The sequence below is a fragment of the Centroberyx affinis genome, unplaced genomic scaffold (genome assembly GCF_046629955.1).
Source record: "Centroberyx affinis isolate AG114_WGS23_722 - 3 ecotype Tasmania unplaced genomic scaffold, CSIRO-AGI_Caff_v1 ptg000391l_1, whole genome shotgun sequence".
NCBI lineage: Eukaryota > Metazoa > Chordata > Actinopteri > Beryciformes > Berycidae > Centroberyx > Centroberyx affinis.
The window spans coordinates 358,746-382,873 of record NW_027279059.1 but is presented as its reverse complement, the minus strand read 5'-3'; the positions used below and the strand labels follow the sequence as shown (position 1 = coordinate 382,873).

Here is a 24,128-nt window from a genome sequence, read left to right as displayed (position 1 = left end):
GCAGAGAAATTGATGGCAGCCAAAGACAATGATAAGTAAAAAGTAGCCTAATTACAAGTATATTATGTATGCACAATCAAGACAGACTACAAAACATAATCATTAGCACTCCTGCAATTAAAAATACAAAATACATCATTACAAATGATCAAACCAAATAAGCTGTTTTTGTTGGAGCTTGTCTTCAAGGCCTTTTTGATTGATTGATTGATTGACTAATTCATTAATTCCATTGCATTTTACTTCATTTCACATATCAATTATGGATATATAGAAGCAGATTTTAAAGGCTAAGTTTTGCTCATCAAACTTATTGTCACAAGTTTAATCTCACACTCAAAATACAGATCCATGTAAAGGCAGCATTTAGAGGCATTCAAACTACATTTAAAGCTCATGTTCAGTATACCGTCAGCCTTTTTATAAAGTGAAAAAACTATAACAGACCCATAAACCAACAGGAAGACAGCCCTAAGCAGTCTTCCTGTTGCTCACCAGAGGGCGACATGCTTCCACTTCCAGTTTGGGCCTTGAAATTGACAACTTGGGCGGATGAGATAAATTAATTTCAAGTACAAAGACAACAGACTTGTGTAATTACTGCTTGTTAATTTGACTGTTTCAAGCCTGGGGAACCTTCGTCTTGGTGTGTTGGGATCTACAAGAAAGATCCCTTGAGAAAAGAGAAGGATTTATTGGACATAACACTAACCCCTAGGCTTAAGATCATCATCAGTCATCATCTTGCATTCCATGTTTATCACTGATGCTTTTATGAACCAACACACATTAATTCAGTGCAATTTTCAATAAATATGAAATAGTTATTGGAGAAAACAGTTTGAATGCTTTTATTTCCCTTTCCCAGTACTTCAAATCAGCAAAACTGACAGCAACTGACATTATTCTAACATGGCTTAATATTTAATATTATGCAAAAAACAAGCAAAGAAAAAGGAAATGATTAGCATGGAGATTAAAAAGCAGCAAATAACCAGCTCAGCAGGTTTACAGAGTCTACAACCAGACAAGTAAACTGCACACCGACTGAACAACACTGGTCGCACTGTGTGTTTTTTTGAAAAAGCAGGATAGAGAAAGCAATTCAGAGGTAAAGATTCAAGTAGAAACGCACCACGAAGATGCCAACTTTGTTATTTCAAGCATGGAAAATATTCTTGTATAGTTTTAAATATAGCTTGTCAAGTGAGAGGATAAAAAGGATAAGGCCTCTTCACTCATGTCTTACCAAACTGAAATAAAAGTACATTCATTCAGTCTCCCAAATCACAAATTAGTCTATAATGAATGTTAATATCAACAACAAGCTGATGACATTTATTTATAATACATAAATGAATAAAATGTTCAATAAATAAAACATAATTTAAGTGAGTTTGCTTTACCAGAGTCTCCAGAGTGAATAACAAGACATTTAGCAGTGTGTGTTTATGTGTGTACGGGTTACTTTCAACCGAAACAAACCACAACATCACGGAGAGTTGTATTTGGTGTAAAACAAATAAAGAAACACACAAAACCGAGACTGGAGCTGCAGGGGAGACCCGCTTCTCTGCAGTTTGCTGATTGTCCTGCGTCGAAATCCAAGTACAAGCTGCTAAATGTGAGGATATTCTGCCCCTTTACTGACGAAGATAAAAGATACATCCAGGCTTTATACGACCCAGACAGTCCTCACCCAGCTGCACGTATCAGAGCTCTTAGGTAGTTACAGTTAGAGTACATTATAGGCGTTTAGTTGATGCTCTTAACATTGTGAGCAACCAATAGTAAGGAGTGACACAGCGCCCGACTCTATTCCTGTGACCCGAGAATGATTGTGTACGAGAGAACTGAGAGAGAAATGCTAGGCAAAGAAATAAAAAACGTGTCTTCCCACATGAATAATGCAGGCACCCCTTGAGCCAATCAGCAGCAAGATGCGTCCTCCCTCCAATCAGACCAGTGGTGTCTGAGATATCACATTTAAGTTAAAAAAGTTTGAGCTTTTACTATACTATATGCAAATCTGTGAAATTTGTAAAGATAGCTGGATTTATATAGCAGGTTTCTTGTGCATTGGACTTATGGTGTAGGAGTTTTTTTTTTTACCTTTAATTATTGCACCTCCACCAGGCCAATTAGTGTAATGTTTTTACTCCAGAACACAGTCATCAAAATCGCACCAGTGGTGTCTAGGATATTACATTTGAATTTAAACATTTTTACCGTTAATTATAGCGCCCTCATTAGGCCAATCAGTGTAGATTCTAAGGATCGCTGGATGTGTGTAGCAAGTTTCACCTAAATTGGACTTATGGTGTAGAAGTAAAGGCCTTTCTTTCAAAGTCACAAATATTACGTTTCGCCCTTTGATTATATCGCCCCCATCAGGCCAATCGGTGTATTTGATTTTAAACGCCGTCAAACACAAGTGCGAAGACATATCATCCTTCCACGTTTCGTCAAAATCAGACCAGTGTCGTCTGAGATGTCACCTGAGATCTCACATTTGACGGAGGAACGGTTTGGTCGGACGGATGGACGGAAAGACGGAAAGATCGACAAAGCCCGAGCCGAGGAAAGAAGTAGAAGGATGTTTTTCATGGCAGCGAATTAGAGCGAGTAAAGCAGGAAAGATATGTTGCAGTTTTCAGCCTGTGACAGAAGATGGGTACGCCTCTTGTATCCTTACAGTTCCTTTGAATCCTGTGTAAATTAGAATAAGTGGTACATTAAGCATGTAGTGTGTCTGTGTTTGTGTGTGTGTGTGTGTAAAGTGTGTAAAGTGCATATGTCACTCTAATGTTGGAGAGCTGCATTCCTTGGGTATGAGGATGCTGGGGAACATGAGGACCTTGGCCCGCATGAAAGACAGGTCAGGCAGAGCACAGATCACCCTGCCAGCCTCCGCACTGAGCTCTTCATCCTGTTGAGGTTTCCTGCCGACACACACACACACACACACACACACAGAGCTAGCATGAGTATTAAAACGTGCATTTTTATTGTGTAGTGTGTGTACAAAATTGTGTGTATTGTGGGGCGGATTTCTGGGCAAATACTCTCTTGGAGAAAACAAAAGGTTAAAGTAGTATTCTGTAAGTATTTTTTTTATTTTGTCTCCATCTTTGTTTCTCAGCGTTCATTGCTGTGGTTTTTCTGTTATCCCATTTTATATGATGCATCTTTGGCCAAACACCGTTACAAAATAAAAGAGAAGTGGCGTGGAGGACGGTGTCTGAAATTGTGGAGGTGGACAATTACAGAACAACAATATTTAAATGCATTTATAGTCTAACATTCAATTGGTATTTATTTAGTAAGCAGCTGCTATTGGTGATTAGAGATGAGCAAAACTGACATTTATTTATGTGAGAAGTTTCTTATTATTACTTTAAATAAGATAAGAATAAAATAAATGAGCATAACACCAGCTGACCTGACTGAAGTGCTGGTCTTCTCTGCAGTGGACATGAGGCGAATGAAGGTTTCCTCTAGGTGGCTGCTGCTAGCGCTGGCTTCCAGTTTGGTGATGGTCAGTTCATATAGGTCACGGTCAACTCCTTCACATGTGTGTGTGTGCAAACACAAACACACACAGGCGCAAACATGCAACACAAATGTTAGAGAAGGGACAAAGCAAGAGTTAGCTGTTAAATTTGAATTATAGCATGCTGTATTGCTTGATAGGTATTTCTTTATGTGCTCTTGAATGTGACACTTAAAAATATGACAGGACAGAATCGAATTTGGGGAAAAAAATCTTGATATATGCAAATAAAAATATCAAGGCTGTGCATGAAAATGTATAAACAGTCAACTATATGACACTCGGAGAGTGGAACGCTGAACAATTCACCAACTTACTGTTACACCCAAAAACATCATTCCCATCACTTTAATTTTAAGCTAAATTGGCGTGTTGACTCTGCAAACGCCCTTATGATTTGGAATCAAGTATCTGTCTCTGTTGGTTTCATAGTTACGGCTAAAAAACAATAATCATCTAATGGCAGAAATCTGATATGGATCACCTCCAAAGTCTAATCAATTGTTCCTTGGCCCAAGGCCGATCTGTCCACCATATTTCATGGAAATCTGTTTTTGAGATATCTTGCTGACAGACACACAAAAACTAACTAGCGGGCGGAAACATAATACCGCTTTGGCAAAGGTAATGAAAGATAACAATGCAATGTGTATGAGTTATACAAGCGTGGACAATCAGTCTTTAATCCTGATATTCATCTATACAAACACATGCCAGGTATTTCCGACGACACGCTGAAAAGTTACCCCCAGGGCTTCAAAAGAGTACTGCTAATAAAAAGAAAGAAAAAATTGGCAAGGCTGGCCGCTGCCTCCATGCCAAAACTAGTTTCTGTGGAAGAGATAAACGCTGCTTTCCTTTCATGCTGCCAAGGGGAAACCCTGATGTAGACTTGGGCTGCACGATATTTGTTGCACACAAAATCTCATCACAAAACGTTTGCTGAATATTGTCAAAGAATTTTCTTGAAACAAGTGACACTACAGTATACTAAAATACAACATATCACTCCACTAGTATCAAATTGTCACTTGATTCTAAAAAAACTCTTGGACCAAGTGAAACTATAATAGAACCAAGTGAAATTATCTCACAGCATCAGCAGGTTCTGTTACGTCATTACATTACATTCACGTTATGTTTTAAGAAAATTTAGATTTTGAGACATAACAATATAAGTGTGAATGATGTAAGATGGCCATTTTTGCAAAGTGGGGGAAAATATACTGAGACACACACTCACATTCCCCACATGAAGGAGTGACTACAGTGTTTTTTGCAGACAGAGGATGTGCAGTGCAGTGTCACATTGCTGACCTGGTGGAGGGCTGCTGCTGCGGCTGCTGCTGCGGCTGGACCTGCTCTCCTCCACAGGACCAAAGTAATCCAGGTTGAGCCCAGAGCAGCCTGTGCTAGCAAGGGAGACAGGGTAGGGGGGGGTTGTGTGGGGGGGGGGGTTAACTTAATTTCAGTTTCCTAAAAGGAGAATGGACCAACCTCTTTTTTTCCCTTTATTGAGACAGTAGGAAGGCTGAGACAGAGACAGATCCACCAGCCAGTAAGGTCATTCAGGTGACAGGTAGCCCAAACAGCCTCAACATATCACTACAATTCATTTGCATTTACTTGCATCTTTGAGTCTGAATGCAACCCATTCAAAACCTCGGAGGACATCTTGACCACGCACCAGGCAGCAAGATGTCAGTTCTGATGCAACGACTTCCTCCTTGAATAAAAATCAGACACTTAAAAGTTTGATTTTGTCGCTCCATGTTGAAGTTTGCCCTACTGAGCAAGTGCCGTGTTCTGCAAAGCCACAGGATAAATTTCAAAATGAGTGGATTGAACAAATCAAACAAACCCAATAAATAGCCTTGTATCACAGTGTTGTGGCCCTGTACATCGGGATTTGCATGTTTGATCCGCATATCACTCTAATTTTGGTCTCTTGCACTGAAAAAACATTTGGTTACCACTAAAAATATCCTTCTTCAAGCGCATTCACCTGTGTATTATTCTGTGGAAAAATATATAACTTGCAGAAACAGCAAAGTGACAATCTTAACAGATCAGAACAGAAGGGTTGAAGCTAATTGAAACCTTTTGTTTCTGTAAAGATGTTAGAGATGCTGATGCTATACTTCTAATCATTCTATAGCTCTTTTAAAGACTCTGCTCTTGACATAGTTGTGTCATTTTCAACACATTTAAATATCTAGTTTTGGACAACACAACCTGACGATGGTGTAAACCCAAATGTGTGCTGTCCCAAATTAGACTGAATGAATTACTGTTCATGAAAATGACACACAAGGAGGTGTACTAATTGGCTCCTGGGAAATCCACCCAGTGTTTGCAGCCATCGTTTCACATCTTATGTGCTGTAAAAAACATAAATTAACCCCAAACCTCAGAGCGTTGAGTTGTAATAAAGCCTCCAATTTAGCATTCAACCACCCAGAGGAGAGGAGTCACTTCCAGCAAGAGAGAAAAGCAGAGAGAAAAGAGGCGAAATTGAGCCGATTGGATCAACAGATTTATTTCAGTATTTACAAGGGATTTCCCACAAGTGCTTATTGCATTGCATTAAATCTGGATTCAAGCAGTAAATCTGCAAAAAAAAACAAAAAAACAATTGGCTTTGAAGTCAAGAAATTAAAGAGTTTTGTTCCAAAATTAGATAGAACATTGGAAAAAACCAAACACCTTTTAGAAAACGACTGCTGGCATAAAGGCACAACTCATTATGAAATACAACTGTAGTTATTAACCAACTCAAGACCTTACAAAATAGAAACACTTTGGATTGTTTATGAAATGTGGACTAGTGAATTTCAGGTATCAGTTATTTTTCAAAATGGATATATAGCGTTTTGGATTATAATTACCCTGCGGCACCCGTCTGTCCAGAAGGTGTTACAAGTGTGCAGATTAAACCTTTCCCTCTATCATTATATCTTCAGACTACTATGATTAGTCTTAAGATAATGATGGAGGCAACAGAAATGCATCTGTGTCAATGTCAGGTATATTGACTTGTCAAATGAAGAAAAGGTTGTAACATCAATAAATTCACCGAGAGAAGCATGCTTTATACAGAATAACATTTACACTTTAGGTTTTTAGCTGGCACTCCTATCCAGAGTGAATACAAGTACAGCAGGTTGGCAAGTTCACTGTTTCGCTCCAGGACACTTCAACAGGAAACAGGGCGGTTTGAGGGACAAATTTAAATTTAAATTGAATTTTCAAACTCAATTTAAAATTGAATTTACTGATGTTACGGATCCACATGCATGCCCAATGGGAAATGTGTTTAATCGGGGGACATATCAGTTACAGCTTGGGTTGTTGTGTAACATTATTTCTCAGGAAATTACATTGCCCCAGTAAACCAGGTGTAGCGTTTCCCGCAGATCCTTTTCACCATGCTAATATACAATATGTTTCAGTGCACAGTAATTCTCTAATTCACCTGACAACATTCTCAGGATGTTAAAAACAGCTGGAACTTAAAATAAAAAATTGCAGCATAAAAGTGACAGCATTACAAACCTGCCTTGGCTGTTTTTTCTCCGCTGTTCTCACTGTGTTCTGGAAATCTTGCCTAAGCTATATATATTTTCTTTTTTTCATTAAGTTACTGAAGTTCCATGTCAGTCTTTTGATTTCTTAGTGAATGTTTCTTCCTTGTGGACCAAGTGAAAAATAGAGTAAATTTGTAAACTTGTTTGCTGCAGTCAACAACACCCAGAGAGAACATGCTGCTGTTACATAGTCACTTTTTAATTAATTCCTGTTATGTATGCATGTATACATTTTATCACTGAACTTTTATCCTGGTTGTGTAGTTGGTGTCATTGTTGTGATGGAGCAAATGAGCAAAAACCAAAATTGAATTTGAACATAATTAAATAACTACATAGGCCACTGCAAATGAAAAGCAGATGCAGATTTTTTTTAAAGAAAGTGTGAAGATAATTCGGAGATGACATTTGGAAAAAGATTTAGATGCTGATTTGTATTCGGGGAGGAGAACTTTGTCAAACAGGCAAACAGAACAATTACAAAGGTTTCCTTATCCCAGGAGGAATCAGGAGTGTTTGGTTTGAAAGAAGGGATACAAAGAAAGACACCCTCATCATGTTATTTCAGCATCGTTTCACTGAGGGCGGATGAGGTAGCCAGTTTTGGTCTGAGGTCCTTCTGAACTGGAGGAACCGCAGTGTGGCAGAGAAGGTAAAAATACTGTTTTCAACTTTCCAAGTAAAGGGATAGACTCAGCGTTCTCAAAATTACTGGTAAAAGTACTCTTGCATGCTATGGTCATGTGTCGCGCAATGGGGAGAGCATGGCACCAACACTGGCAGGGTGAGGGGTTTGATTCCCACAGGGGCCACCAATGAATAAAAATACTACTGCAAGGTGTTTTTAATAAACAAATCCACCAAATGGCATACTGATACTGATATGAGCATTTCTTTACCTTAACCAATTCTACCCATGACACTTGACTCTTATGACTTTTTGGGGGGGAACACACATACAGAATGGCGCTTTATAAACAGCCATGCAAATGTGAAATTAATCAAACTTTTGTGTTGTAACTGACAGAGAAATACTTCAGAATCATCAAATAGCACAACAGTACGCAATCCTTGTTTTCAGTGGCCTTCACTAATACTAAGTGTGACCACTTGGTTCCCCCAAAACAACTGGAATTGACAAATACTGAGATAAATTCTGATTTAAAAACGGTGACAGCAGGAAAAGAAGAGACAGAGAAGTAGCTGATGGAGGGAAAAAGAAGAAAAGTCATACAGTGTTTCCTCTGTAATTATTAACATTTGTAACAGCTGTGATCTTCCTTTTGGTTGCACAGACGTTCCACATTTTGGTCCCACGTTTGGGTCTGAAAACAATTCTTATTTGGATAAATCATTATGACAGGAACATATTTTCTAAACACTGGGTCTACTTTGTGACCTTTGAAGGAAATTGAGCTAAATCACAAGATTTTGTTAATTTCACATTTTCTCTAGCAGTGATGGTATTTTTCTTGCTGCTAAGTGAACGGAGAGGAAACACTGAGTTCAATAAGAGAAGCAGAGAATTCCCAGGACAAACGGGAGAGAAGAGGAACCCGGAGTAAAAGCCCCAGAAAGGTTTGGTTGAGCAGAAGAAGCCAGGTAGGGGAAGGAAGGTAGTCTATTTCCAACCCCAGAAGTGAGGGGCTCGGCGAGGGGACGTACCGTCCTGAGAGTTGGTAAGGCCACTGCTGCTCCAGTCCAGCTGTCTGGAGGGGAGCGCCTCCTACAGGGGGAGGACCAAACAGCATTTAAATCAGCATTTTAGGGTTTATAGCTGGCATTCTTATCAGAGTGCAACAGTACAGCACACTTCAATAAAAAATGACTTTTTCACTGTTAGTTAATTTTCCATGTCATAATATACACCTATTTAACAATGAATGCCACAAAATGTACAAAAGTTTTAGGCATGTAAATGGTATTCTTATCAGAGTGCAACAGTACAGCAAGCTTAAAGTCACAATAAAATGAAAAATGACTTCTTCACCTTGCTAGTTAATTTCCCATGACATAATATACACCGATTTAACAATGAATGCCAATATGTAGAAACATTTTAGGCATGTAACTGGCATTATTAGTGCAACAGTACAGCAAGCTTAAAGTCACAATAAAATGAAAAATGACTTCTTCACCTTGTTCATTTTCCATGTCATAATATAGACCTATTTAACAATGAATGCCAAAAAAAAGTACAAAAACAAAAAAAAAATGTTTTCTTGTATTTTTTATATCAAGCTGCCATTACTTATACTTTCTGGAAAACTGTTTATCTTCAGTGATTACCTCATGCTGCACCAGTAGGTGTAAATATAAATTCCAACCAATAAAACCGTCACATATTTTCCAACAGTCCCGCCCCTCTGCCCCTCCCATCAAATAAAACTGCCTTTCTCTCCCTCACTTTCATCCCACTGATCACTCCCCATGTCATGTCCCGCCCCAACATCCTGTTTCAATAAGAAATGCATCAAATTAAGGAAGAAAGATGCTCTCAAAATGCTGTTTCACTGTGACTTTACATTCATAGATCTCCAAAATATCACGCGATCAACTGTAGTACCTCTCCATGGCTTACGCATTCTGATTATCCGGTGTAATTTACTATTAACTATTGTCTGTAGGCTGTCAACTGGTTAGGCAGGTTAGAATGAAAGAGCAAATATACAACACGGACATATACAGAGCTTGAAGCAATTTCTGGAAGGTGAAACATTTTCAGGTTTTAGCACACACACACACACACACACACACACAGGAACCTTTACACACGTTCCAATCCAAAGGCCCATTTACCTGCACTGAGTCTGTTGGGGGGCCCTGCTTGTCCCGGGGCCCTGGAGGTCCTTGTGCTCTGACCACTGTGCGTCCCGGAGAACCGACAGCCGGTACAGACTCTTTGGTGGGCTCCAGCATTCCCTGATAAGAGATTAAAAAAAAACGGGACGGGAACTCAATAAAAGCAGTAAAATTAGAGGTGGTGCATATATAGTAACCAAACCCTGTGTTTTCCTCCCGAAGCTGTCATTACTTTTTTTGTGCTCTGACAATAAATACATCTTTGTCTTGTCTTCTGTCATGTCATTTTGTTGTTATGACCACTGAAGTCTACTGTTTTAAAACATTACAATGCTTCTTCCCCTCCCCTTGCTTCTGGGTTTTTTTTTTACATGGCGATGATGTATAGTTCTGGTGGAAAAGTTGCAGCTAAGGAGTGAAGATTCATAGTTAATGTTGAATTTTCATAATAGTTTCACACCTTTACCAATACAGACCTGAAGCAAAGTTGTTTTCTAAAAAAAAAAAACTACTCATCACAAAAACAGAAAACTTTGCTCTGGATGTTAACAAATACTTTTAACTTGTGTAATGTGAGCTAAATAAACCTTAGCCATTTTTTACAGAAGAACAACATATTTTGGAAATTTTCCATTAACATCAATACATGGAGAGAAAGCTCTGGTCTGCAGTTCTTTTTCCCGCTGCACTTTGCAATGACGTTTGCAAAATAGGAAACAGGAGCACAGTTAGCGTTCTCTGCTTTTTCCTCCACTCAGCCTTTACTTGATCTAAAAATAAATTAATTTACTTCAGGTTTCCCTCAGTTTACTCACCAGGCTGGATGCAAAAGCAGGCACGACCACCGGCTGCTTCTTCAGGCCAGTGAACACCTGTCACAAGACAAAGGCACGCAACATCAAAACAGCCCATTAAAATACATTAGACTTCACATGTTAGGCATTTGCAATGTAACAAAATAATGGCCGGGGCCTTTATACACTTTAATAAAAGAGAGGACCAGGCTTTTATTAGAGACAGGCTACAACAAAGCTGTATAGTGATCCAAGCAGTAGAGTTATGTTTGCCTAATTATTTTCAAGGCTTTCGCAGCAGTACCTGTATCCATGGCAACAACATAAACTTGTCAACACATTCCACTATATGCAACGTCTCCTTGGGTAATATATTTTGTGTTATTTTAGTCATTTTAATAATATTTTAGGCTATAAGTACTGTGTGGATTTAGATTCCTTTCTGATAGTTCTGCCATATTATTGTGGACCAGCCTTTATTTACGTATACACACAAAACACTGTGGTTCCTACATTTTGCCAAACTCACAATGTTCCTTGTGTCCACACCAAGGCACCCGAGCAGAGTCCTGTTGGTATGGGAACCGCCCCACTGAAACTGCAGGCCAACTGCATTGTGGACGTCCTGCTGTTGCCACCACGTGCCCCACTGAACCCTGGGAAACAGGGAAATTGTGAGAAAATGAAAAATTGTGTATTCCCAAGCAGTGTTGGATGCATTAATCAAAAAATATATTAAATATACACTTGTATGATGGTAATATTGCTACATTGCATATTACCATCAACGATGCGTTAATGTTCTTCTTTTAAATTTGTCAGATTATTTGTGAGAAACCATTGATTAGCTTGCTAAAACGTGCACTCAATTACCTTGATTGATATTTATACTGTATAATGTATATGTTCTGTACATATCTTATTTTTATCTTTTTGTGTGTGTCTGTGTATGCAAACTCTGTACTGTTTTTGTAATATTTTATATAATTTAATTTGTATACACTGCTTACTGTTTGTTAAATAAAACAGACAATAAACAGACGTAAAAAAAAAAAAACCTGCACTCAATTGACTGTGAGAACAAAGTGTAAACAATGTAAAAATGTGCACGTCTTGCCAGACCAACGCTATAAAGAAACTTTATTAAATGTTTTAATGACTTTCTTAAAGAAGTAATTTGTAAATTTTACTTGAAAAAAACAAATTAGAACAAATAAAAATGGAAGAACGAGGAGGAAAAGACGACAAAAAAGTGACATATGAAAATGTCATGGATTATTACTTTAACATAGCGGCCATCATCACCACCCTTTAGGTCAGGAGGTCATTCTTACCGCTGAGCTCTGTCTGACAGCTGCTGCTCTCCTGGCCTGTCCTCTTCCTGGTCCTCAGGCTGGTGTTGGGCCTGAAGCAGAGCAGAGAGGCTGGGAACCTCCTCCTCCTCCCCCCCCTCTGCTGGGACCAGCACCTCAGGGAAACTGGCCTGGAGAAGCCTCTGGACACGGCAGGACAGTGAGGCCTGGCCACAAAAAAACACGGGTCATTTTTAAGAGTTAAATTAAGAATAAGAAAGTTAAGAATATATATAATGACCTATTGCTTTATGATTTTATTTGTTATTGTTTTATCATCTGTGAAGTAAGAGTCTGTTTTGAAAGTGCTATACAAATAAAATCTAAATACATTTTAGTGCTAATAATAACAACAACAATGAATAATTATTATAATCATCATCAACAGCAATAAAGACAGTATTCAGTGAAACTCCTCCCACCTGCCAGCTGCCCCTCTTGGAAACTCCATCCCGTCCCGACCCATCCCGCTCCTCCTCAGCGTCCCCATCAGTCTGCCTGGTGCTGCCCTCCTCTCTGAACTGGGCCCAAGTTTTCCCCTCTGTCTGGGCCTTCTGGTCCCCGAACTCTCCCCAGCACCCCTCTCCATCCCCCTCTATGGGTGCTGAGCAGAAGTCTGCAAAGCTGTCACTTGGCGGTAGGCTGCCTACACCCCGTTCCCCTGCACCAGCTGTTTGGACAGGGTCTCCGCCCATGTGATGCTCCGAACTACCCTCTTTGAAGTCCGCAAAGCCGTCCTCCACGTATGTCTCAGATTCTGATTGGTTGGAGGTAGCAGAGGTTTCCTGAGGTGCAGACTCTGACTGGTCACAATGACGAAGACACTCCTCTGCCTCAGACTGTGACAGACTGACAGGGGAGTCGGCATACCTGGAGTTTCCCAATTCCTCCTCCTCCTCCGCCTCGTCACTCTCGTCTTCACACTCAGTCTTGTCTTCCTGAGGAACAGGGGGTGAAAGGCGTGGGTCAAAGTCCTCAGAAGGACCCTCGGGTGAAACAATGTCACAGAACGATGCAAAGTCCTCGCTAACAGACTCATACAGACTGGCTGTGTGGGGGAGAGGAGAAACACTCTCCTCTCTATCTTCTCTGCTTTCCTCTGACTCCCTCTCCTCCTCTGAGGTTTGTGAAGGATTGGTATTTCGGCTGGTACTAGGCCTCCTTTCCCTCTGACTGTCCCCAGGCTTGCCTAGCTCCTCCTCCCCAGGCCGGGGCTCTTCAGACGGGAAGATCAGAGCAGTAGCAGGTTCCTGAGGCTGGTGGTCCTGAGATGGTTGAATGGGCGCTGCATCCCTTTGCTCACAGTGATTGACCTTAGTGCAATCATTTTCTTTTGCTTTCGATGCACAACAAGACTCGGGATGAGAGTCTGTAATGATCTCCTGTCCTGAATCACAGAGTTGCTCACCCAAGCTGTTGGCAAGGTTTGTCCTTCCCGCTCTGCCATCCCAGGGTTCTGCACCACCCATGGGAGAGAAGCCGCAGCACCATGGGTGTGCCGCATGCTCTGTGAATGCAGTGAAGTCGGCAAACCCTGTTTCCTCCCTGGGAGAGCCGGCACCCGGTACAGAAGCTGTGTGGGTCCCGGAGGCTGGGTGCTCAGAGGAGCGGCCCCTCTCAGGATACCCGTTTGTGAGGTGCAAAGGAGGTTCTGTATTACAGTGCTGCCCTTCGACGTCTACCTGACTCCTGCTGAACCCTGATTTCACAGTGGATGTGGGTTGGGATTGTTCAACCGGGTAATTAAAGCTGGAGTTGGCTGGATGGGTGGCTGGTTCTGTGGTTGGAGAAGGCTGTCTGAGGCCGGATGACGACTCAGTAAAATCATTGAAGCCAAGAGTGGAGCAGGACACCCCCAAAGAGAAACCCCCGAAGTCCCCGAATTCGTCCTCCTCTGCCTCCACCTCCCCATCGTCGTCCAGCGGCGGGGGGGAGGAGGAGTGCATGGGTATGACATCTGGCTCCATGGGCTCTCCTCGCAGGGCCGGGAGGCCTCATGCACCTGGAAGAGGGAAACACATAATAGTGAGGCAGCCGGAAGAGGAATGTCACACATGACAGCTTTTAGACAAGCAGACCAAATGTTTGAATGTGCTGAGAAAAGTCATTGATCTAATAAGGGTGTGGGGCTTTTCTAGGTCTGTCAGTGTCACAGGAGAGGAACTCCGGCTAAATACCAATCTGTGTGGTGACAATGCCAAACTGGATTTTGGTTTTGTCTAGACTGTTAAAAGAATTAGCCTGGATTAGGCCAACTCAACTGAAAGTAAGAGCAGTGAAATGACACATTGAGTTGATATCAAACACCCCCATGAACAGACACAGAGAATACCAAAGAGGTCATTAGTAATGGATATTCTGCTGCACACAAGCCTCTGCTGTACAGAAAAGATAGCTTAGTGATACACCCCATGCATTGAGGGCAATATTGGAATGTCTATCTCATTGAGCTGTAACAGCTTGATGTCTGATAAAGGCTAAACACGCATTACATGAAAAAACTCAGGGGCAATCCTGTAGCAAAGGTGAAGATTCTTGAAAAAAACAAGCACAACAGGGGTAGCAAAGTTAGCCTTAAATTGGAAATACGTGTTTGATGCACTACTGGTTTAGGTTCAGTTCAGACACTTCACTCAATAGACCATCAACATCATCAGGAACCTGAACACAGGATTGTTTCACAAAGCAGAACGTCAAAAACCTGAACGCTACAAATCTATTAAATAATCTCAGCCTTTTGCATGTCCTCTTTTGTGGCTTGTGGAAATCATTTGCAGCAATTTTGTACATCTAGTTGAGTTATTACCAAAACAACTGCAGTCTACCCTGCTGTTGTTGATCTTGGAGCGGAAAAATTGGCCAGTGCTGGCTGGCCCCTATCAGTAAACTGATACAGGAAACATTATCCGCAGCACTGTGCTACTTAGATGGGCAGCTCAACCAAGTCCTAAGCCTACACCAACCAACGTAGGGATCACAGATCAGTGCCTATTTCAAAGCTTATTAAACCTCCAAAAGAAGCAGAAAACCCAGTTAACTCCCTTGTCTGAATAAACTTCGATGGACACTGTAACTGGAATCAACATCCCAAGTACATATTTGACAAAAAACCGACTAAAGCTACACCGTTGGCTTTGTGACCAACTGGTAAAAGTCTGGGTAACAAACTGCTGTCCAAGGACTGCCATCTTCTCCAGCCTCTTCTTGGACACAGGTGTCATACCATGACACGGGAAAGAGGTTTAAACCATTTATAACGTTACATACGCTGTTAATGAACTGCAAATATCCGCAACACACGTGACAATTAACGTACAGATAATGCATAACACGTTTACTTTTATTATAAACGCAAAACATCCAGAGCAACATACCGCTAGCTTGTTACCACATTGATCACGTTAGCAAATTATGTTAGCTACTGCCAGCTAGCTAGCTTAGCCAGCATCTATCAGTCAACAACAAGCAAACGTTGACAAGTCATGTAAAGAGGGCTAACTAGCAAAACGATGTGCCAGCTTTTCAGTTACCAACACACATTCACTTCGTCTTTCCCTTGTCACTCCTTGTCAGAGCTGCAGCTTGCTCTCCATCATTTCTCATTCTCCGGCTTTAACTGACACACAGTAATAACCGAGAGGAGTAAAAGTAGAGAGGTCTCACTCTGCCTCTGCCTCGTTTCCAGGTTGCCGCAAACGTCATCGCGAAGCACGGTGGGGGGGGGGGGGGGGGGGGGACTGCAGTCTTCTCTCAGTGTATTGGCATTAATGGAAACATTGTGAGATTTCTGTGACAGATATCTTCTGTTAAAATCAGGCCTATTTTAAGTTTGTTTGGATAAAACTATACAGGGTATTATGGAGTATATTATCGTGCATAACGCCCACTTTTGGAGACCAGAAAGTGAGTAAGACATCGCTCTAATAGACGATCTTTGCTGTTCTCTTGGTGCGGACGACCGCGCCACCTACTGGGGAGAGGAAACCTTTACTGGGCGACTGGTGATGTATCGCAATAATTGCCCTTTTCTTGTCTAGTTGTGATTGATTAAATGAAAAGTTTATCCTGCTTCCTTACCACCATTATTATTATTACTGAGGAGTAGTATGGTAGTAGCAATAGTAGTGGTGGTAGTCGTAATAGTAGCAGAAGCAGCTAGTTGTACTGCAGAAGTATTACATTTAGTCAAATGAGAAAATGTATTGAGACGTTTGGGAAGTCTGGTATTAAAGTGTATTGAGAGGTTTTGGGATGTCCCACTATTCCTGCTGATACCAGCTGCCATCACTTCCAACAATAAGCTAAAAATTTAAAAACATAAAAAAAACCCCCAAAAAACAGATGAGGGTCCTGGCCAGTGAGATTTATATCCTCTTTGGGATGTTTAGCAGAGAAAACCTTCAGGCTAAGAGATGAGAGGAGGTGTAGTGAGATGGTGGAGGCTGGGATGTCTAAATAAAAGCCTAACTGGAACACAAAAAGCTCCAAAACAATTGTTCTTTTCAAAATAGAATAAATCTTTATTTCATTAACTGACAAGTGCTAGATAACCAAGAGCAAGTAAGAATTGAACAAGACCGCAAGAAAAGGGTCAGTGAAATTTTGTGGCAGAGATCTGAAATGCATCCAACCAACAAAATAAAGAAGACAGCGTTTTTGCAGGAGTCCAGAGCGCTCAATCACATTACACCGCGTAATGAACCTTTTCGCTTAATATGTCTGAGATGGCTGTTAAATATAGGCGTTTCACCAGAGAGGGGTCAGAGGTCAGGAGCAGGTAGGGGCTCAGTGTTTTGCTCAAGGACACTTTGATAGGGATGATCACATTTTCCAGCTGCAGAACAGTCTCTCTAAACACCACAGCACCGTGGCGTTCAGAAAAGTTTGTGAATTGTGTGTTTTGTGTGTAAAAAACAAACAAAAAAAACAAAGTTCCTTACTGATTCACAACACACAGTTGACAGTTTTGTCTCTTTTGTGTTTTGAGTATGAATGTGTGAAGCATTGTCCAGACAATGCAACAATATAGTTTCACCTGTTTGGGTATATTTATGAACATAAAGGTTAAGTGCTCTGGATGTTTTGTGATGAAATGACATTAATAGCGTCAGCCTCTTAGTCAGATGCACTCTATGGCTGAACGCTTTGCCATATTTGTGGCACTATTTGTGACCCAACCTCTCATCTGTACGTCTCTCAGCCAGACTCTCTTTAGACTCATTCTTTGCCACAAACAACGCAGTAACATTATCTGCAACTTCTTCATATATTCAACAGGAATGGGATGATGATATGCTTATCTCACAGTACAAATCAGTAAGCCATATGGTGTTCACTATTCGATGCAATCACGATACAATTTAATAAATAAAAGCAATGACTGTGCCTCTGAAAGTTTATTTATGAGCCACAGATCTTTCTAGCAATGGCATTAGCTTGCTAGAATGTAAACAACAATTTAAAAATGTCCTTACTAAGTGCAAATAATATAATTTCAGTGGAGAGCTTATGAAATTGTGATGGGCAAGCCGTCTCATTTGTGATTACTACAGCAGAATAAAACGTAGCGAATATTGTGATTTATTTTTCTCCCCTACGATATGTATTGTCACAGTTTTTGTATTGCTATATATTGAATTTCAATATATTGTCCCATCCATAATGTTCATCACAGCTAGGTGCTGAATGACTTCAACTAGACGATATAAAACTTGATAAGATTCTCCGCTTGCCTCCCATTCTTAATTACTGTCATTATTATTAACACTGGAGCTGTCTAACCAGAGGGGCCGACAGTCAGCGAATGGCTCTGATTGGTCACACTCGATCTACGCAATTTCAAGGTTCCCGCCTCCAGCCCTTGAATAATACTCTGTTCCTTCACTTGCTCCACTTTAACCTCGCTACTAACCAGTGAAGAGTAACCGTTTAAAAACAACAAACCGTCTGTTCCTGCTGCTCCGTGAAGCATGTCCAGGCTCTGTGATCCATGAGGGTTTTCAAAAACAAAGATGATGAAAACAGCCATGTCACTGTCATGAACTGACACGGTGATGTAATATCAGTAGATGAATTAAAAGGCAAGAAAAGACAGAAGAGCTGTCCCAAATTGTTTGACATTGGCACTTGAGTTCTGTTGTGAAATGCCTGCAGCAGTTTAAGGCCTCAGTTGTTATAACACTGCTAGACAGCCGTCTTCAGAGGTTCATTCAACACCTGGAACTAATTAGGCTTAGAGAAAGTGAACGTCCTCAGCTGTGCACAGGTACGGAAGCCTATTGAGGACATATATTGATACATTGTATTTACATCATTTTCCCGTGACAACAAGTTAATTTTCTTTGTTTTCTCGAGATAAAGTAATAGGCATAGTGTAAATATTTATTTCGCAATAAAGTTTATTATTTATGTCATTATCTCGAGATAACACATCTTCTCATTTAATTTTCTCATTATCTCAGGATAACAAAGTAATGTGCATAGAGTAATTATCTTGTTTTCCTGAGAAAACCCCCGAGATAATGACTTAATTTATATCGTTCCTCGAATTAATTTATATTGTTCCTCGAGATTTCCAACTGTTGTGCATCACAGTTGACATGATGACATGCTGACTGACTGAAGATGCCCTGAACACTAACAGGTAGGCCTACTTCAATATTTGGGTTTTGAATAATATGCTTTCTTTTAGAATGTTAGTTCCAAGCAGAAAATGATTTTATCTCAAGAAAAAAAAATTGTTTTCCAAAAGATGAGAAAATTATCTCAGTTTCCCCGAGATGAGATAATTTTCTCATTATCTCAGGAAAACAAAATGTATTATCTCAAGATAATAAAGCATAAATAACTTGATAATATCTTGAGAAAACAAAGAAAATGTACTCGTTCTCATGGGAAAACAGCGTAAATAAAATGTATGAATATATGTCCTCAACGGGCTTCCGTACCTAGGGTTGGGGGTAGAAGATGACCATACACCTCTAGGACTACATGCCCCCTGCTGGCTGGACATTTACTCAAGTCACAATCTTCTCACCTACCTACCGACAGTGTCAGTAAAGAAAACTATGTGAGTGGACCATCCACTCTCCTTCATAAAAGGTAGAAGTAACTGCACATACTCCTTTAAAAGACTAAAAGTGGCTTTCTCATGAACAAGAATTTGCTGAACCCCAAATTCTGATCTCTGGACACAAAAGGCAGTGGTCTGAAACAGAGCTTGTTTTCTCAGACCGCTGTAACAGTTTATCTTCTTCTCCATAGAAGTTCACAGACAGGAAGTGAGCCACCAACATAAAAAACTACACAATGGTGTACGGTTTCCTTGCCTCATGTATCTTCATATGAACCCTCAAGTTTGAGGCTGTGTGAAATTTTTTGCCACAAGCCATGCAGCGAAACGACTTTTCCCCTTTGGGCTCCGTCATGCCGCACGTTTTTAGATGATAGCTGTGGGCGACCATCTTGCCGCACGTGTTGCAGAAATATGGTTTCTCCCCGGTGTGCATCCTCATGTGAACGTTGAGATTTGAACTCTGAGCGAATGATTTCCCACAGAACGGACAACTGTGCGGCTTTTCGCCCGTGTGAATTCTCAAATGCACGGCCAGGTGGTCCCGACGGGCAAACTCTTTGTCGCACTCGGGGCATTTAAAGGCCTTCTCCCCCGTGTGCCTCTCGTCCACGTGCCTGATCAGGTCGGAGTCCCTGCTGAACTGCTTACCGCAAAAACGGCACGCTTTCTCGTCCCTCTGAGCCTGTTCCTGTTCCATGAAGGCGGCGTCGCCCTGACTCCGGCCGGAGGAGGAGGAGGAGGAGGCCGAGCCGTCGCTCCCGTTCCACTCGTCGTCAAAGTCGTCGTTTACGATCACAGTTATGGTGCTGGAGGACGGGAACGGCTGACAGTCAGCGGCGGGTTCAGATTTGGCGAGTCCAGCTTTCACGCTATCGGAAGTACCCGCCTCCAGGTCTGGAATGATACACAGATCCACCTGTTCCTCTTTGATCTGCGGGATCTGCTCCTGCATCTCCTTTTCCTCCAGGCTGGGAGTCCGATCCGGCGGCTGCGAAGGAAGCACATCCTCAGAGACCGGCTGGGTGTCTAAAGGACAGAGAAGACCGACTATGAACTGTGAAGTAGCCATCATGTAATATCAAAACCCACCTCTTCAAGCTTTCTTTCACCTGTTAACCTCCTTCCCTCTCTCCTTTCCCTCCATCTCATGATTCCTCTAGTTTTAACTACCTACTTTTATTCTTGTCTTTTATTTTTTTTTACTATTATAAATGTACCTATTCAATGATTTTACCCTATATGTGAAGCGTCTCTGAGTACCTAGAAAAGCGCTATACAAGTCTAATGTATTATTACTATTATTATTATTATTATATGCAACTGTAAGATGAATGTGCTGCATATAGTTCCCACTGAGCACTAGACGTTGTTTCAGCATCACGTCTATGCTCTAACTCTCATATAGCCCAGGATCTTTTTGGCTACGTATGGCATCGTATTCAACCAAGCAGCAAATACATCATTACATATTTAAACATTGCATAAACAGCTGTAAATATCAAAAAATGTGCACCAGAGAGAAGTCCATTTGTACTAAGCTAAGACGTCTACATCTACTAAACTTTCAGTCAGTCATATTTATTTATAAAGCCCTTTGTAAAGCCTATGTATGTATATCTGTGAGCATGTATGTAGGATGTATGTGTATATATATGTGTATACTTTTGTAAATGTGCATGAATACTTATAGTTACTTGTGTATATTTTACTTTTATTTAGCTTTTATTCTATGCTTTCTCTCTTGTACAGCACTTTGTAACTACGGTTTTGAAAGGTGCTATATAAATAAAGATTTACTTACTTACCTTTATCATAAGCATGTCTCAAAGGGCTTCACATACCATCATGTACATGTCATATACCAAACTACATTATATATACACAATACGTACAACATATACATCATATAGCTTACTACATCATATACTGTACTACACACACCACCTATGCCATAGGACAATTTAGAGTCTTCAATCCACCTGACCTGCATGTGTTTGTACTTTAACTTTTAAACCCATACCCTAATTTTATCCTACGACGACTACAACCTATTTAGACGTCTTTTAATCGGCTAATCAACGTAACTTGCTCTGGGTTAAGAAAAGGCTGTCTGGTTTTCCAAGAGTTAACTGACGTTTCCACAACACCGGCTTAGCTTAGATTCAAAGTATATTTATGAATATACGTTGGAGATGGCACAGACCTGCTCTGAATGTCACTTCAGATTTTAAAACGCCCAGCTGGTGGATCTCTTGTTTCAGCTGGATGATCTCCCTCTTCGAGCGGACAACTTCGTCCTGATACTCCGCTATCGTTTTTTCAACAAGTCCAAAGATTTCCTCCGCAGCCGCTGCCAGCCGCTCGTTGACCAGCAGCCTGAGCAGCTGCGTCCCGGACATGATGGAGCGCCGGCCGGTCGGAAGGCAAACACAGGCGTGCAAGGTGCCTGACAAGATATCTAACAGACAAATAAACTGCAGGACAGACAGTTAAGAGGCATCCAGAAAAATCGGGCTCGCTAGCTAGCTGTTTGGTGAAGAACGGCACTTAGAATACTTCCTGTTCATCTACAGGACGCATGAACTGAATTTCTCACTATCGCCACCTGCTGGAGTGGAGGATTCTCTACCGCTTTTGTTTGAGCCCGTTTTGTTTTACAGGCAAAATAAAGACAAAACATCTGCGTTTACCGTTTAAAAGTGTTTATAATTTGACCATCAGATGTCACTATAATATTTCTGAACATTCTGCATGTCATTCCTACGCGAAAATATTTCGTCCAAAGAAGTTTAATGTCTTACAACCCAAAATAACTTGGTCTATCTCTGTTTACTTCAAGCCAAATATACAACTGATATGCTTTGGGAAAAGCCCTGAAAAACCAACTATCAGCCAATGAATGGACTCGCTGACATAATCAACACCCAATCAACACCACTGATTTTCTTTTCTTTTTTTTGTTATGATTATTATGACTATTATGATTATTATTATTAGAGTCTTGTATTTGCCAATGTTGTTATTATTCTGCTTCTTCCTACAAGGAAATCTGCCTTCCCATGCATGAAAATAAACAAAACTTTGCACATAGGTCCAGCCCCATGCCAAACTTACTCAACTGGCTTTCGGGGTCAATAGTCCTGATGGTGGCGCTACAGCAACCATCTAAAGTTTAAAAAATTGTAAATTCATAACAAATCAGTCGTACGTGCTACGGCTTTGCAACTTTCACCAACTTGTAGGCCCAAGTGAGCAGAAATGTTCAGATGCTTTGAGCTGGCAGGAATTATGAAGTTCATCACTCTGTTTTTCTCAAAAACTGTAATACTAATTAAACCTATCTCCTCCCACAGTTTTTGTTCAATTGACACCAAACTTGCTACACTGCATCTTCAGACTGTCCTCCACAAATGATCCAGCCAGATTTTTTAATTATCAAAAATTGAGCCCACAGTGCATCAAAATGTTTTACTGTAAACGGTAGCCTACTGTAAACCGCTACTGCAAATTCTCGCTAAATAAATCTTCAATGTTCATGAAAATAAATGACACAATTTTGCTGTCACGGTAGATGAAGTGAAATCTGTATTATCTAATAAATATTGTGAGTGTATAAATATACACAAAAAAAAAGCCTTTCTCCTATTAGATGTTCATAATAGAAGGTTGTAAACACTGACCATGTTTTTAACCCACTGCCTTTATCAGGGTAATTTTTGGATTATGTGTTTTCTTTGATGGAGATACAGTGTTATTAAGGAGTTATCATCTCATTTGCCAAAAGGCTTCATGAAACACAGCATGCTCAAATCCCAAAATGCATCCAACCAACTCCATAAAGCCCCATCAAACTAAAACTAGAGAAAACAACTTTGTATATAGCTAGTTGGTTTGCTGATGATACTGTGATTCTTCCTCTCACACCACTTGGGTGTGTATGTGTGTATCCTGTATGGGTGGGAGTGAGGACCCACTGATGTATTAAGGTCTTGTGTTCAGAAGATGTGCAGTTTACAAACCAGGCTGTGATGCAATAAGACAGCATGGTCTTTATTGTAAAATTGTGTACGTTGATAATGGTTTTGGAGCACAGGATGATTTTTTTTTTCAGGTTTCTCCGGTCAATTGCTATTGGTACACCTTTTGCCGCACATTTTGCAAAAATATGGTTTTTCCCCAGTGTGCTGTCTCATGTGAACACGAAGTTTTATCCTCCGAGCAAACGTTTTGCAACAGAAGTCACACTTAAAGGGCTTTGTGTGACTTTTTAAGTGCAAGAGCATGTTTTCCCTATTACCGAACTCCTTGTTGCATCGGAGGCATTTAAAGGCCTTCTCTCCCTTGTGACTCCCGTCCACGTGCCTGATCAGATGGGAGTACTTGTTAAACAATTTACCGCAAAAACGACAAGTCTTTTCGTCTCTTGGCGGTTGTTCCGGTTCCGTCAAGACAGCAACACCTTGATTCTGACCGGGGGATGTTGAACCGTCGCACCAATTCCATCCGTCGTTAACGTTTACGCTCACAGTTAAAGAAGTGGAAGATGGGGACGGCTGAGAGTCAGCGGTTGGTTCAGATTGAGCAAGTCCGACTTCCACGCTACTGGAAATATAGGCCTGCCAGTCTGGATCCACTTGTTCCTCTTTGACCTGTGGGGTGGCTTGGATCTCCTTTTCCACCAGGCTGGGAATCTGCTCCATTTTCACGTCACATTGCTGCTGTGAGGGAAGCAGCTCCTCAGAGACCGGCTGGGTGTCTGAAGGAGAGAGAGGACAGGCTGGGTGTCTGAAGGAGAGAGAGGACAGGCTGGGTGTCTGAAGGAGAGAGAGAGGACAGGCTGGGTGTCTGCAGGAGAGAGAGAGGACAGGCTGGGTGTCTGAAGGAGAGAGAGGACAGGCTGGGTGTCTGAAGGAGAGAGAGAGGACAGCCTGGGTGTCTGAAGGAGAGAGAGGACAGGCTGGGTGT

The 24,128-nt window shown here is 41.1% G+C and overlaps 2 protein-coding genes across 2 annotated transcripts; both read right to left on the bottom strand.

Annotated features, from left to right (window-relative positions):
- Positions 1–205: 205 nt before the first annotated feature.
- On the bottom strand, positions 206–19,922 carry aftphb (aftiphilin b). The gene is made up of 10 exons (XM_071516032.1): positions 19,812–19,922; positions 12,511–14,090; positions 12,071–12,255; positions 11,266–11,392; positions 10,758–10,814; positions 9,940–10,062; positions 8,806–8,866; positions 4,871–4,960; positions 3,443–3,566; positions 206–2,942 (listed from the first exon to the last, which is right to left on the bottom strand). The coding sequence occupies exons 2-10, from the start codon at positions 14,053–14,055 to the stop codon at positions 2,798–2,800; spliced, it is 2,457 nt and encodes an 818-aa protein (XP_071372133.1). The 5' UTR covers positions 14,056–14,090; positions 19,812–19,922; the 3' UTR covers positions 206–2,797.
- Positions 19,390–23,863, bottom strand: LOC139641563 (uncharacterized). Its single transcript, XM_071516031.1, has 3 exons — positions 23,756–23,863; positions 21,367–21,637; positions 19,390–20,189 (listed from the first exon to the last, which is right to left on the bottom strand). The coding sequence occupies exons 1-3, from the start codon at positions 23,861–23,863 to the stop codon at positions 19,390–19,392; spliced, it is 1,179 nt and encodes a 392-aa protein (XP_071372132.1).
- Between the last annotated feature and the right edge of the window lie 265 nt (positions 23,864–24,128).